At 47.0% G+C, this 14739-nt stretch overlaps 1 protein-coding gene across 1 annotated transcript in view; it reads left to right on the forward strand.

Moving 5' to 3' along the window:
- Positions 1–224: 224 nt before the first annotated feature.
- Positions 225–14739, forward strand: part of JAM3 (junctional adhesion molecule 3) — a 57749-nt gene continuing 43234 nt past the window's right edge. Inside the window, exon 1 of the mRNA XM_083162901.1 lies at positions 225–440. Within this exon, the coding sequence (XP_083019027.1) occupies positions 239–440 (202 nt within the window). The 5' untranslated portion in view covers positions 225–238. The remainder of the gene's footprint in view (positions 441–14739) is intronic.

Consider the following 14739-nt stretch of genomic DNA (forward strand, 5'->3'; position numbering starts at 1 on the left):
CAGCCAGATGTGACCATGTAGTGCACAGCGCTGTACAATCACTGCTGAGAGGCACCGCCAGAGCGCTGTATAAATGAATCACTACTGTTTGGTACCAGGAAGCCTGCAATACCAGTAATGTCCGGAAGAGGGCAGGGCACTGTGTGTGGCTGCTGATGAGATGATGAGACAAGTAAATAACGGTTTTCCAGGAGGGGCGTGGCTGCACGATGGATTGGACGCTTATGGCAGTCATCCAATGAGGGGCGTGGTTCTCCCGGGGTTCAGGACGAGGGGCGAGGCTCTCCCGGGGATCAGGGCGGGGCTCGCGATGAGGGGCGGGGCGCTCCCGCAGACCGGGATGTCTGATGGTCGGTTGTCCGCAGTCTCTGGCCATCTCTTCACGTCCTCCGGAGCACACAAGATGGCGGCATCGGGTTTTCTGCTCCTCCTCCTCCAGGGTGAGTCCCGAGACCGTCAGCGGCGGCCCCTGGGTGCAGGCTGGGCAAGCTCATTGTCTGTATCCCAGGGAGAGTACAGTGCTGTGTATGTAATATATGTGTTATTCTCGGTGATGTCATCCATAATAGCCATGTGCAGATGTGTGTGTGTGTATGTGTATATATATATAATATATATATATATATATATATATATATATAAAAATATTTTTATATATATATATATATATATATATATATACACACACACACACTCAGGAGATATCTGCTGTTAACACACTATATAATGTGTATGTTATCTCCATCTGTGTAATGTACATATATATATATATATATTTCACACTACACACCGTGTTCTGCTAGTAGATCTATTCTAAATGTATATACATCTCTATATAGTGCGTGTCTGTGATCTCGGGGCCTCTCTTCCTGTGTATGATGTAGATAAGTTGGGAGGTGACTTTGGGGTGAGTTGCACAATTCCCCCTTCCTCACCCCACATGTATTCTGTGTTCGTTAGAGTCCGCCCATCCCACTGGGAAAGCCATGTTCCCTGCTCCATCTCTGTAATGGGGATATTGGGATTATCTCGGTACATGGATGCTGGGACAGCTGTTGCATACGGTGTCCCAGCCTGCAGCTCACACAAAGGATGCAGATCCCATTGTTCCCAGATCCTGGTGTGACCAGAGGGTGTCCCTCTGAGGTGACTTGGTAGATACTGTACATTATTAACTGTATGGGCACATCATACAGCCAGAGACTGGTCCGTGTGAGGGAAGTCTGGGAGCTGGACCTGTGGATACTGAGGTCTTTGTTAGCACCAATCCTCCTCTATCTCATGACAGCAGCCAGGTCCTGGCCGCTCTGCCTCCTTTATTCTGGTTTATATGATGCTGTGATACTTCTGTGCCTGGGGGTGAGGGGCTTTATAGCTGCTCCATGTTTTTATTTCATTGTTTGCTGTTGGTGCTGTCTGAACTTTCTTCCCCCAAGAGTTACAGGGCCCATGCCAGGAGAGTCGCCATCCAGCATTGTCAGCATTTATTGCTTTACCTTACACAGCAATAGAACTGCAATAAAGGCAAAGTTATTTCATTATCCTTGCTTCCTTTTGTTAACTCTTGTTCTGGCTCTGTCAGTGGATGTCTGATGACCATAACGAAGGGCTGGACAATAAGTTTCTGTCGAGGTGCTGTTTAATTACACATCCCAGCATGCCCTGCAACATTTTTAGCATTTTCTGATGGCAAAACTAAGGCCGGGCAAGCTGTGATGTGTAGTCCTACAGCAGCTGCACTCATGCAAAGGATGTATTTGCTGTTGTAATGGATGCTTGGTTACTTATAAGAGGTGTATTGGGCATGACAGTGGTTGCCTGGTGACCGTACAGGGTGTATTTAGCTCTGCCAATGGTTACCTGGCGACTGTACAGGGTGTATTGGCTCTGCCGGTGGTTGCCTGGTTACTGTACAGGGTGCATTTGATCTGGCGGTGGTTGCCTGGTGACTGTACAGGGTGCATTTGATCTGGCGGTGGTTGCCTGGTGACTGTACAGGCTGTATTGGCTCTGCCAGTGGTTGCCTGGTGACTGTACAGTGTGTATTGGCTCTGCCGGTTGTTGCTTGGTGACTAATGATTGTCTTTATCTATGTCACAGTAGTAGACTTCTGTCCAGGAGTTTGGTGTTATGTGCAGTTTCTCTGTAACACTGTTATTACAGTACATGTGTAAGCTTCTGCATACAGTGGGGTTTATGCAGCATAACGATCAAAGCAAAATTGGAGAAAAGGCTTGATTCAGTCCCTATGGAGACAGATCTGAAGTGCATGGAGATCAATGCAGGCCTGATAGATGTTCCTGGATGATGACTGTAGTATTTTAGGGGATGAGCTGGTGGCTCAAGTTGGGTGAGTCAGAGATTTAGTTCCACTGACCCTGGTGGCCAATTCTGTTGGACATTCTGAGCAACCATATCTGCTATATCATAGCTGATATGACCTGCAGGCAGGGGTGCCGACAGTTTCCCGATAGTCGGGATCGCGACAGTCAAAACCCCAACACTCGGGGTCCCGACGGCCACCGGCTATTCTCCCTCGTGGGGGTCCATGACCCCCACGAGGGAGAATAGGTCCAGCGCAGCGAGCCCTCAAGGGGCTTTGTTGCGCTTGTCCCGCTGTCTGAGTCCGGCCAGTCAGGACCCCGACGTTGGGCTAATGACTGTCGGGATCCCAACTGTTGGGACCATATGCCACACCCGCAGCCAGTGGGTGTACAAGGATGGACGCCCCCACAGAGCCTGGCGTGGATGGGCGCCCATATTGGTAGCTAATGCTGGAAAGTTGCTGGTGAACACTTGTAGGGATAGATGTAGGCTGTGAGTTCCCAAGAGTCTCCCCAATGTTTTTTTGTGGTGGACATTTAAAAGGCAAAGTTAGATAAGCTGAAAAGCAAAGAAACCAGGTGCATGTTCAATGGGGGGAGGACAAGAAAGAAATGGGAATAGGAAGAGAAATTAGAGTTGCAAAAAATAAATAACTAAAACAAACACTGGTGCAGAATGTTTACAATCCCTTTGTGGGAAAAGTTAGAGTACCAGTCATGGAATCGGTATCAGCCAAATACTATCTTGCCCTGTCTAATCCTACCTGGAGTCTGTTCAAGCAGGTACTCCAAATGGCAGTCGGGCGACGTGTACAGGTCCGCTAATTCAGCATGCAGAGATCAGCGGGAATCTGTTGATTCCACCGCTCCTTCAGCTGTGCAGCATATAGGTAGTAGCATTCGTCCAGGTGTCTTTTATTTCATCCAGGATGGAATACCGGCAGCTCAAACATTAGCGCAACATCATTTTTTTCTTTTCTTTTGGATATTATACTAATATCTCCCATTTTACAAGGGAAAACCATTTTAATGATTGCCCCTTTACAGGAACACCTTTGACATTGACGAAATGCAAATCTGGGAAAACTTGGACATTGATTAAAGGTTGGGGGGGGGGGGGGGGGCGGGGGAAGAGTTGACTCATGTTAAGGTCACCATAAGGGTTTTTTTTATGTCCATGATGACACCTGTCGACATGGACCCTCAATTAGTGTGGCGCATACCCTGGCATGGCTGACTGCACGTGCTCCGGCCCACTTGACTGTTTCCAATCCTAGTCCGTGTGGATCATAATGTCTGAAAATAATTGTGAAATCATTTTAAGCTTTTTGCATGTGTCGACATATCATCCTGATATCAGAGGCAACACCCATCTGGGAAGTAGCGGCTTGGCTGCACACTGCTTTGCCATATAATATACACTGCCCTGATGTATGCTGGGTAAGTACGTGGAACAGAACCCTACACAGGTCTAAAGCTGGCCACACATAAGGCGATTCACATGTGCTTTGCTGCGATCAATCGCATGTGATGAACAGCAGGCCCGATGCACGGTCCCGTGTTCATTGCACTGGAGCCTGTGAGTCGCCGTAGCTGCCGACTTGATCTGTTGGAACGCATCGGAGCCAGACAGGCTTTGCTGGGATATATCAAATGCGATCCCGCTGCCTGGGAAAGGTCCCCAGCAGCTCAATGGGAGATTGTAGGTGACTTCCTGTGGGGAGAAGTTGCACAAGTGTATGGGGGCCTTAACAGGCCTGATTCAGACTGAGTTGCAGTTTTGTGAAGTTTTGCAATTGATTGTCATGTTTTATGGTGTATACCGGAATTGGAGACTTCCTCTTATACATAGTCATCTTCTTTAATAAAAAAAAAATTCTACTGTTCTATTTTAGACGACAATATTGCTACATATGTAACCTGTTTACTTGTTTTTTGCTATAGTTTTGATATTATCAGTGAACCTCCTTTCTATTTATACACCAATACTTGTATCGTCTGCAGCCCTCCTTGCTTTGTTCAGTGACCAAAAGAACAGCTCATGTATTTTATTTGGTATAACCTGATGTAAGGAACTTTGGGGCAGATGTACTAAGCTTTAACAAGAGATAAATCCAAGGGTGATAAGGAGAGATAAACATCCAGCCAATCACCTGCTAACTGCCATGTTGCAGGCTGTGTTTGAAAAAAGGAGCTGATTGGCTGGACCTTTTATCTCTCCTTATCACCCTTGCATTTATCACTTGTTAAGGCTTAATACATCTGCCCCATTGTTCCTTATTGTGGTGATGTTAAAGAATGTGCCGTGGTATATCTGCGGTGGCCATAGTTCTAGAGACCGGCGCGATGCCTACTCATGGCAGTGTCCACAGGCAGTCAGAGTTGGATTAAGGATCCAAGGAGCATGGGGTACTTAAGACAAGGTGGGACCTAAGAAGTATACATACATACATACATACATACATACACTGCATATATAAATATACACACAACACACTACATACAAGATAATGACAGGAGTCGCTGCCTGTGCCTAGGGATGGCCAACCACCATTGATGGTTTATGAACTGATGTAGAATAGTTTTGCCATCGATGGGGGGAAACCCCCCCCCTTATTGATGGCAAAGAATGATGAATAGTTTTTTTCTTGCCTAAGGGGTCGGCACACTGAGCATAGTTCCGTCCCCAGTTTGCACCACGCGCCAGTCAGTCAATAAAATCAATCACATAGTGCAAATGACCATTAATGGTATCACACTATTGCCATTAATGGCAATAGTGTGGAAGGCTCAGCTATGGATGGACAAATTCCATGTGAGCAGAGCTGCTAAAGCTGCATGTGCTCAATGGCTCCCGCTGCCTGCCCCCGTGTCTGTGGCTCCCGCTGCCTGCCCCCGTGTCTGTGGCTCCCGCTGCCTGCCCCCGTGTCTGTGGCTCCCGCTGCCTGCCCCCGTGTCTGTGGCTCCCGCTGCCTGCCCCCGTGTCTGTGGCTCCCGCTGCCTGCCCCCGTGTCTGTGGCTCCCTCTGCCTGCCCCCGTGTCTGTGGCTCCCTCTGCCTGCCCCCGTGTCTGTGGCTCCCTCTGCCTGCCCCCGTGTCTGTGGCTCCCTCTGCCTGCCCCCGTGTCTGTGGCTCCCTCTGCCTGCCCCCGTGTCTGTGGCTCCCGCTGCCTGCCCCCGTGTCTGTGGCTTCCTCTGCCTGCTGCATGCCGTCCGGAAATGGAGGGCCCTGGGTAACATATCCCCTGGCCCCCCTTCTTAATCTGACTCTGCCAGTAGTATGCATTCTTTAGATATACTACACAAGACGCACTCCATAGGCTGCCACAGTGCTACCTGTACCTCAGCCCGCTAACCCCATAGTCCTCGTCATACCTGGTGTTATCATGTTATGTAGTTTACACCAAGCTAATGCATTTGTTTAATGTTGCATATGGTGGCTGTGTGTAATGCCTTTGTATGGAGTGGGTTAAGAGTACAAGTTTGCATTATACCCGGGTGGGAGAGTGCCAGGAATGTGCTGGCAGTGCTACATGCCAGCTCTAGACTATGCCAAACAAACAAAGGCTGCGCTTCTTCCCACAGACATTGTCCCCTTTAATTGTATGACAGTTCGTCCTGTGAGAGGCAGAGAGGATGTTGGGGTGATGCGACCCACAGGCTCATTAGTGGGACTGTAATGTGGGTTTAAATGTAAACTGAGTTTAGTGGAGGAAGTGACCGGATCAGAGACAATAGAGGCAGGTTAACCCCTGAAATGCTAAAGCTGACTTGGTCCACTAAGCTGTGTGGCTGAGCAGGAAGGATGCAGCTTCCAGGAGCTCCGTCATCTGTCACCGGCTCAACAACTGGCCACCAGCAATTTCTTGGAAAAGACAGGCAGCCCTGTATGGTCACACGTTCCCAGCTGCCTGGGTGTCAGGGCATCCATAATAAAGCCTACAGAAATGGCCAGTACCCTGCCTGTGAGCACACGTCTGTACTCCTGCCAGCAGCTGTCCTCTAACATGTTAGCCCTTTGCGGTACATGTCTTCTGCACTTCATATATTGCTGTGTATCTGTATACATTGTGGTGTTACACTCCAGTGTGTGTCTGTATACATAATAGCTGTGTGACATGCTCCCCTGTGTGTGTATCTGTGTATATGTAATAGCTGTGTGTCACACTCCCCTGTGTGTGTATAATAGCTGTGTGTCGATTTCCCCCCCCCCCCCCGTGTGTATGTGTAATATATATGCTGTGTGTCGCACTCCCCTGTGTGTGTATCTATAATAGCTGTGCGTCATGCTCTCGTGTGTGTGTGTGTGTGTGTGTGTGTGTGTGTGTGTGTATATATATATATATATATATATTCACACTCCCCTGTGTGTGTGTGTGTGTGTGTCTGTATAGATACAAGCTGTGTGTCTCTATATATAATAGCTGTGTCACGCTCCCCTGTGTGTGTTTTATTAACTCTAATCATACAAAATGTAAAATTCAATAGAACAACTGAAGTAATGTATAAATTAAAAATAAAAATGAAAATAAAGGATGGGGAAATGGGTCACAAAGTGACTGAGTGGTATTTTCATGGGTTGATTAAAAGTCAGTAGTCACAGAGTAGCCCAGATATATAGGTATTGTATATTACCAATTGGGAAATCCTTCCACTCCTGAGGAAGCAGGAAGGGAAACGCGTTGAGTCAATTAAATTGAGACCCCCATACCGACTGCTGGTCCGCCTCCATTCCTGAGAAATATAGAGCACCACCTGAACCTGGATAAAGTTTCTAACATCATTGGGATACTATGCCAGTTCCCTAAAGAGACACACCAGAGAAGCCAGTGGTCGCCATCAGGATCAAATTTGCTCCCAACACATTGAGCATAACATCTTCAGCTCCACATTTCTTCCAACTCTGGAAAGGATACAATATTGATTCATACAGCGGACATCAGTGGAAGGATTTCCCAATTGGTAATATACAATACCTATATATCTGGGCTACTCTGCGGCCATGGGAATGTCCTGCTCTCAATTTGATGGACAATTTTTTGATGAAGGTCACATTAAAAATGAAAAAGATATGACAGGATTTCTTTGATTTTAGACACCTGCAATAATAAAAGTGTAAAAACTATATCGAAGGGTTATTCTGCTGATCGTTTTGCTAGAGGATTACGTTCGAGCCACTTAGAATGAAATACAAGTTACCGTCTATAAAAGAGTGACTAATAACCAAGTATAAGTCCTCATACTGGGCCTTATTCTGGTTATTGCGGTCCGTTCCGAATTATTTCGGAAATGACCGAACGCCACGCCGTGCGGACATTCTAAGAATACACGCCCACAGGTCGTCCGCATCCCTTCGGACAGACTCTAAGAAGAGGGAGTGTCTTCAGACTACATCCAAACGTGCGTGTGCGGTGGGAACACAAAGATTCTGCATGGTCTTACAGAGTCCGAATGGACGGGAAGCTGGCCGTACGCACCGAGTTGGTGTATTTCCGCAAACCTCACTACTCTATTCGGAAATCATGCTTCTGCAACATGACACACTTATGCAATTAGCCAACCTCATAACAAATTGTTTATTTTTAAATGTAATCAATTAATTCCTAATTGATACTTAAACACATTACAAGCACTTTAGATTAACCCTTACATCATGTTAAGGGGTATTACTTCATTGTTGCCCCTTTACCTGTCTTAGTGGTTCCAATTGAACCTGTGAAAAAAGTGTAATTAATCCCTAATGAGTAGAGTAGAGGAGTGGATTGTATTGTGGTCAGCTGAGAGTGCTTCAGGTACGGGCGTACTAATTGGGCAAACCGAATGCCTAGCGCATGAACAAGTGCTCTCCGCAAACTGAAACTTGCTTATGGACACCGCATATTTCATGCGTGTTGGTTCGCTTGCAGTCGGTGTTCTGTCCGAATGCACGCCTACCACAGTTTGTGCACTCCCATGTGTGCGCCCAGATTTATGCCCAGTTTTGCCTACTTTGAAACTGCGCCCTTGTGTACGCCCACATGACGCCCATGTTACGCCCATATTTCCCGAGCCACTTTGGTGCACATTTCTGGGCGGTATTGGCGAGAACGAGTGCAGAGGCACATGCGCATTGCGTTGCCTACGCATGCGCAGACGGCTTAAAAGCGCCCTCCGAAAGAATTCGGAACGGACCGCACCAAGCAGAATAAGGCCCACTGTGACATAACTTAAGATATTCAATATTATAGGTACATTTGCAGACAGAGTATAGCACTCAAGCTAAACACAATATAATAATTTGGCCAATTTCTGAACAAGATGGCTGAAATAGGCCATCTTGTTCACCCAGAGGATCAATGTCCAGGCTGATTCCACGTATGTGGGAGGCCAGATCGGCCATTATCTGCCTGTTCGGACTGCAAACATTCATTATGTTGTCACTTTGGCCATGTAAACGTTTTTTTTTTTTTTTTCAGTGTCGGCATTGTGAACCTGCAAATATTGTGAATGTCGATATTCTTGCCATTTTTTTTATGATGACGATTACTATATTCAGCCATAGACGGTAATGACTGCCATAGATACACATAATACAGTAACTGGTATAGCGACAGTAAAGGTGATGCCAGTCAGCTGCACTTCCTTACGGTTGAGGAAATGTGGCATTGATGTGTCTGGGGGTCTGGTCAGCTGGTCCACACCTGTCGTGTCGGGGAGAGAGAGACAGATGTCATCCACCACACCAGCTGTCTGCTGTCCTACTTTTATCCTGGGATCAGAGGCCTCCCAGGCCATGCTGTGGTAAAGGAGGATGCAGCAGCTGATTGAGATCTGATGGTGGGCCTGCCTCTGGAATTTATGGGGCTGTTTACTGTTTAATGTTACCTACAATGGGTTACTTGTGTATGGGACAGCCTTGCTGTAACGGATATAAAGAGGCAGTGTAGCCACCAGGACTCATAACTGTTGCCCTGATTTAGAAGGAATGGTCTCCTCACTGAATGCGGGCTGGACAATATTCACATACTAATTCTGCACAAACCAGTATGGCTACCTCTGTCATGTAAGGGATCGGTCCATTTTTATTTGAATGAGTAAATGGGACAATATAACGGTTTCTCTGTGCATTCACAGCCATACACAGATATGGAAGGGGGGGGGGGGGGGGGGGGGGGGGGTTCCGAACACATGTAGCCCAGCGAGCAGGTCTGAAAGACTTTACTTAACCAAACATAAGTAAAGATTACATCTCCCACAATCCCAAAATATTGATAGGTTAATTGGCTTTCAACACAAATAAACCCTAGCATGAGTGTGTGGCTATACATTTGATAAACAATATAGGGGCTCATTCAGAATGCATCACTAATGTGAGAATTGGCGGTGGACTGCAAGGAGAAAGCCGCCGCCCAGACAGAAAAAATGGCCCGTGTTAAATTGTGAGAAAATTGCAGTTATGAAACCATCTATATCCTTTTTATGCCGGCACTCCAATAATAAGATTCACCTAAGTCCGGTGCACTCTATTTTCTAAATATATCAGTCCAATAGAAGAGGCACACAGACAATTTAGTAGCGTTTCAAGCTGTATTGGGCATATCAATCGAGCGCTTTCGGGTGAGAACATACCCTGTCCTCAGGATAATAGCCACAGGATACAATAACAATCAGCTGATTGTTATTGCATCCTGTGGCTATTATCCTGAGGACGGGGTATGTTCTCACCCGAAAGGGCTCGATTGATATGCCCAATACAGATTGATACGCCACTAAATTATGTATGTATGTATGTGTGTATGTATTTATTTGTTACAAAATTACAAGTCCCAGCATGCCCAGCCAATGTTTTGCTTTGAAGGAATATGATAACTGTTGCAGGGGATGCTGGGATGTGTAGTTTCACAACAGCTGAGTGAGCCAAAGGCTGGCCAGGCCTGTCCTAAGGGAACCCTAAGCTGATTTGGGAAAATCACATCTACGTGCTTATGAAGACAAGAATTGTCGTCATTCCATTCTAGCGCGGTCACAACTTGTGCATTTCCTCTGTTGCCTGATTCTTCTAGTGGGACACGGTCACTAGGATCAACCACTAAAGGTCGATTTGGTCGACACAAGCATCAGATCGACTATGGGAAGTTTGAGAATCAAAAGATCGACATGATTTTTTTTCACTTTTTTTTTTTGCCGACTTGTGCTGACATGCGGTATTTCACACCCTAGGGGTTGGAGGGAGAATATAATAGCGTGCCAAGGGCAGTGAGGCTCATACCCCGAAGCATGGCGTGTGAGGGGAGGCAGCACACTGATAATGTCCATGTCGACGCATCAAAATTTGGGCCAAAAAATGTGAAACACTCACATTCACCTAATGCTCTTGTTGACCTATTTCATATGTCAATCTAAGCCCTGTCGACCTAATGTATGTCAACCTTCATACAGTCAACCCTATGACCCATACCCCTTCTAGCACGCACTGGTCTGTATGTCTTATACAGACCAGAGTGTGCTAGAAGCTGCTCGCCAGCTGCTGTCTGAGGATCCTCTCTCCCCCTCTGCAGTGACAGAAACCTCTAAAATGCTGCCTTTCCTTGTAGCTCTTTCCTTTGTACTTTGCTGTCAGAGAAGGTGTTACATCAATCAACACGTATTTATCTTGATGGAACTGGTGAGACTGTGTGGACTGACGTCATGCTGGCAGGATGGAGAGCCGGATATTTCCCAGCATCGTATACACTGTACGTGCGGCTCCTTTTATCCCGTGAGATGATTAATGTGTAGACGGCGGTGTTCCTGGATTAGAACCGCGCTACAGCCAGAGTATAAGATCTACGTCTGGCTGCTCACACGCTGTGATGCTTACACTGGGCTCACTCTTATTGCTGCATAACCTCTATTCTAGCTCAGCTGCCATAGGGATCTGGGATAGATAAAGTGTTAGGACCTCACAGTACTAAACACTGACTACATTACTGATCCCTGTGACATTGTCACGGCTCCATCTGGCCCGCACACCACCATGATGCCAATAATGGTCATGGTGGAAGCGTTGAGGTCAGTTTGAGACACAATCACACACTCCAATATGACACAAACGCATTCACCGCCATAGCTACCATCGCACTATTCATATGTTGGTGCCCCCAAATTCCCATTACTGTATCTCACACACTGAGGGGATACGGTTATTGGGTCGACATGACTGTAGGTCGGCACAAGCATTAGGTCAACAGGGTCATTATGTCAACACAAGCATTCGGTCGACAGTCAAAAGGTCAACATGGGGTTTTTCACATTTTTTTTTGTGCCGACAGGTGGTATTTCATGCCCTACGAGAATAAAATAGTGTGCCGAGCGTAACGAGGCACCCTGCCCGAACATGGTGCGTGCAACGTTTTCAGTGTCCGTGTGAAATTCGGGACAAAAAACCCAGTTGACCTTTTTTTTGACTGTTGACCGAATGCTTGTGTCGACATAATGACCCTGTTGACCTTAATGAATGTCTACCTAATGATCCATACCCCTACTGAGGAGTTTGAAACGCAGCTTACCTAGGACTTTTAGGAGTTATACCTGGTTCGTTTGGGTGCAGTCACCCCTGACCCCTAAGAGGTCAGTCCAGTTCTATGCAAGTAAATCGCATCAGGTTCGTCCCGACTTTTCTTCTACAATTAAATGACCTGGGGAAAAATGAAAAGGTGGGGTAATTATTCTGGACCTCAAATGGTAAAGTAGCTAAATCATATTGCAGACTAAGAGGCCGCTAGGAAAGTCCTGGAGGTTTTTATTATCAAATGAACGCAGTATTTTTCAGTAAAATGAAAGTTGTTGCATACATTTTTATATACCCCAAAAAGTGATTTTTTTCTGCGTATTTATGCAAATTTGTTAAACAATGTTGGACAAAACTGCACTCCCATTAATTCAACACCCCAATATGCCCCTGTGTACCTGCCGTACGTTGGTGCCGCCTCTGGCGCACCTGCTGCACATTAGTTCAACCTTTAAGCATCTTAAAAAAGGGCACCTAAAAACTGACGTGCATTGGCTGATTTCTACTATTTATTGCATGACTATTCATACAGAAGGGTTTACCATAGGTTTTGTACAGTGGGCCTAATTCATGTCTGTGTGCAATGGCCGACCAGGGATTATCTGCAGGCTGCACGTGTGGTACAGTCGCATGTGTGCCGCTGCAATCCCACTCGCACTGAGTGTACCACCTGCCCGGTATATGTCTTTGTGCGATGCATAGGGTTTGCTGACTACAATAAAAGGCGATCAAATAAGTTAGTTCATAAGTATAGCAGAATGGTCGCAAGGCCCCCTGCCAAATGGAAGACTGGAAAGAAGCCGCATGCAGAATTACAGCAGCCTGTTTTCTTGGCGATCATTCTGCCAGTCGGAGTCCTGGATTGGATACCCCCTCCCTATAATGTCTTGACTTTGCAGAGTTGGTATGGGTAGACCACAAAGGGCTGGACAGGACATTTTCTCCCAAAAAAACAGTCCTGATCTCCTCCAATAATCTGGTGCTTGCTGCACAGGGACACTGGCAATATTCTGTTTATGTATTTCCTAGGAGTGAGACCAGCAGGAGACGGCGTTGGTTTAATTCCAAGTACAGATTGCGGAAGTCTTATCATAGCTGGGACACTTCCCTTCTTGTGGCGGGTGACTGTACCGATAGAACTTGCACATAAGAGGAGTCTGATGTTTATAAGATGGTGACTGCTGCCCCCCCCCCCTTGTTCTACAGTGTGAATAAGGATCTAGGGGCCTTATTCTAGTTCACTCTTTCTGACAAAATCCTTCTTAGATGGACAAAACCATGTGCACTGCAGGTGGGGCAGATGTAACTTGTGCAGAGAGAATTAGATTTGGGTGGGGTTTTACTTCAAAGTGAGATCTATAGTGCAGTGTAAAAATAAAGCAGCCAGTATTTACCCTGCACAGAAACAAAATAACTCACCCGGTACTTGTGTATTTTGGCGGCGCCCATCGCATCGCATACCATAACACATACGATGGTATGCGATGCGACGCGATATCGTACGATAGTGCACGATGGCATACAATTTTGAAATTGTATGCCATTGTACATGGCATACGATGCCATAGGATGCGATGCGATGCGATTAAACATTGTATAAGCACCCCAATGGGTGCTTATACTATGTTAAGCACCCAAATGGGTGCTTACAATGTTAAATGCACCCCCACGCCACCCCCCACTATAAACGTGAATCCGAAGCGTGGCGAGCGCAGCGGTACGCGTCCTACGACCTTTTCATACCCCCACTATCCACGTCGGCGTGGAGTTGAGAATAGAATAGTGTGGCGAGCGCAGCGAGCCACCGAGCCCGAAGCGTGGCGAGGGGACGCGGATACCTTCACAGGTAAACGCGTCCCCTCGCGGGCTTCACAGGTGTCCGCGTCGCCACGGACACCTGTGAAGCCCGCGAGGGGACGCGTATAACTGTGAAGGTATCCGCGTCCCCTCGCGGGGCTCGCTGCGCTCGCCACGCTTCGGGCTCGGTGGCTCGCTGCGCTCGCCACACTATTCTATTCTCAACTCCACGCCGACGTGGATAGTGGGGGTATGAAAAGGTCGTAGGACGCGTACCGCCGCCCCTCGCGGGCTCGCTGCGCTCGCCACGCTTCGGGTTCACGTTTATAGTGGGGGGTGGCGTGGGGGTGCATTTAACATTGTTAGCACCCATTTGGGTGCTCAAAAGCACCCTTTAGGGTGCTTATACGATTTTTGGTCGTATAGGGGGTCAAAATCGCATCGCATCGCATGCCATCGGGTGCATGGCATACGATGCGATGCGATCTGTTCGTCGTACGACGGACATCGGGGGCGCCGCCAAAATACACAAGTACCACTCACCCAAATCTAATTCTCTCTGCGCATTTTACATCTGCCCACCTACAGTGCACATGGTTTTGTCCATCTAAGAAGAATTTTGTCTGAAAGAGTGAACTAGAATAAGGCCCTAGGTGTTTCTCTATTATGCCATAAATGCTGGTTCCTGACTCCCCCCGCTCCACATTCCATAGACTCCTAGTTTCCAGGGTTTGTTTGAATGTGATTAATATTTCCGTCTTCCTGAGCCCCACATCTGGTCTCCTTGTTATGATTTAACGCTTTCCAGTCGCTGAAATACTTAGCTGTAAATTCTTTGCATACCTGTACAGGCTCTATAATAAGTCTCCGTAGGTGCACATCTCATGACATTGCGGAGCTATGACTTTGCATTCGGTTGTTTTTTGAGTGCCCCGTCGCTAATGGGCACCTGGCAGGAGTTATTCATTTGATTTGCTTCTATGCGTGAGTGCGATGGACGTCCATTATTCCTGTTTGATGTTGTTCAGAAATCTTTGACCTGTTGGAGTTCTGGTCACCTAAAACTGCTGGTTAGCTGCTATACGTAGCTT

This window comes from Crinia signifera, chromosome 19 (genome assembly GCF_055691185.1).
Source record: "Crinia signifera chromosome 19, ASM5569118v1, whole genome shotgun sequence".
NCBI classification, from domain to species: Eukaryota; Metazoa; Chordata; class Amphibia; order Anura; family Myobatrachidae; genus Crinia; species Crinia signifera.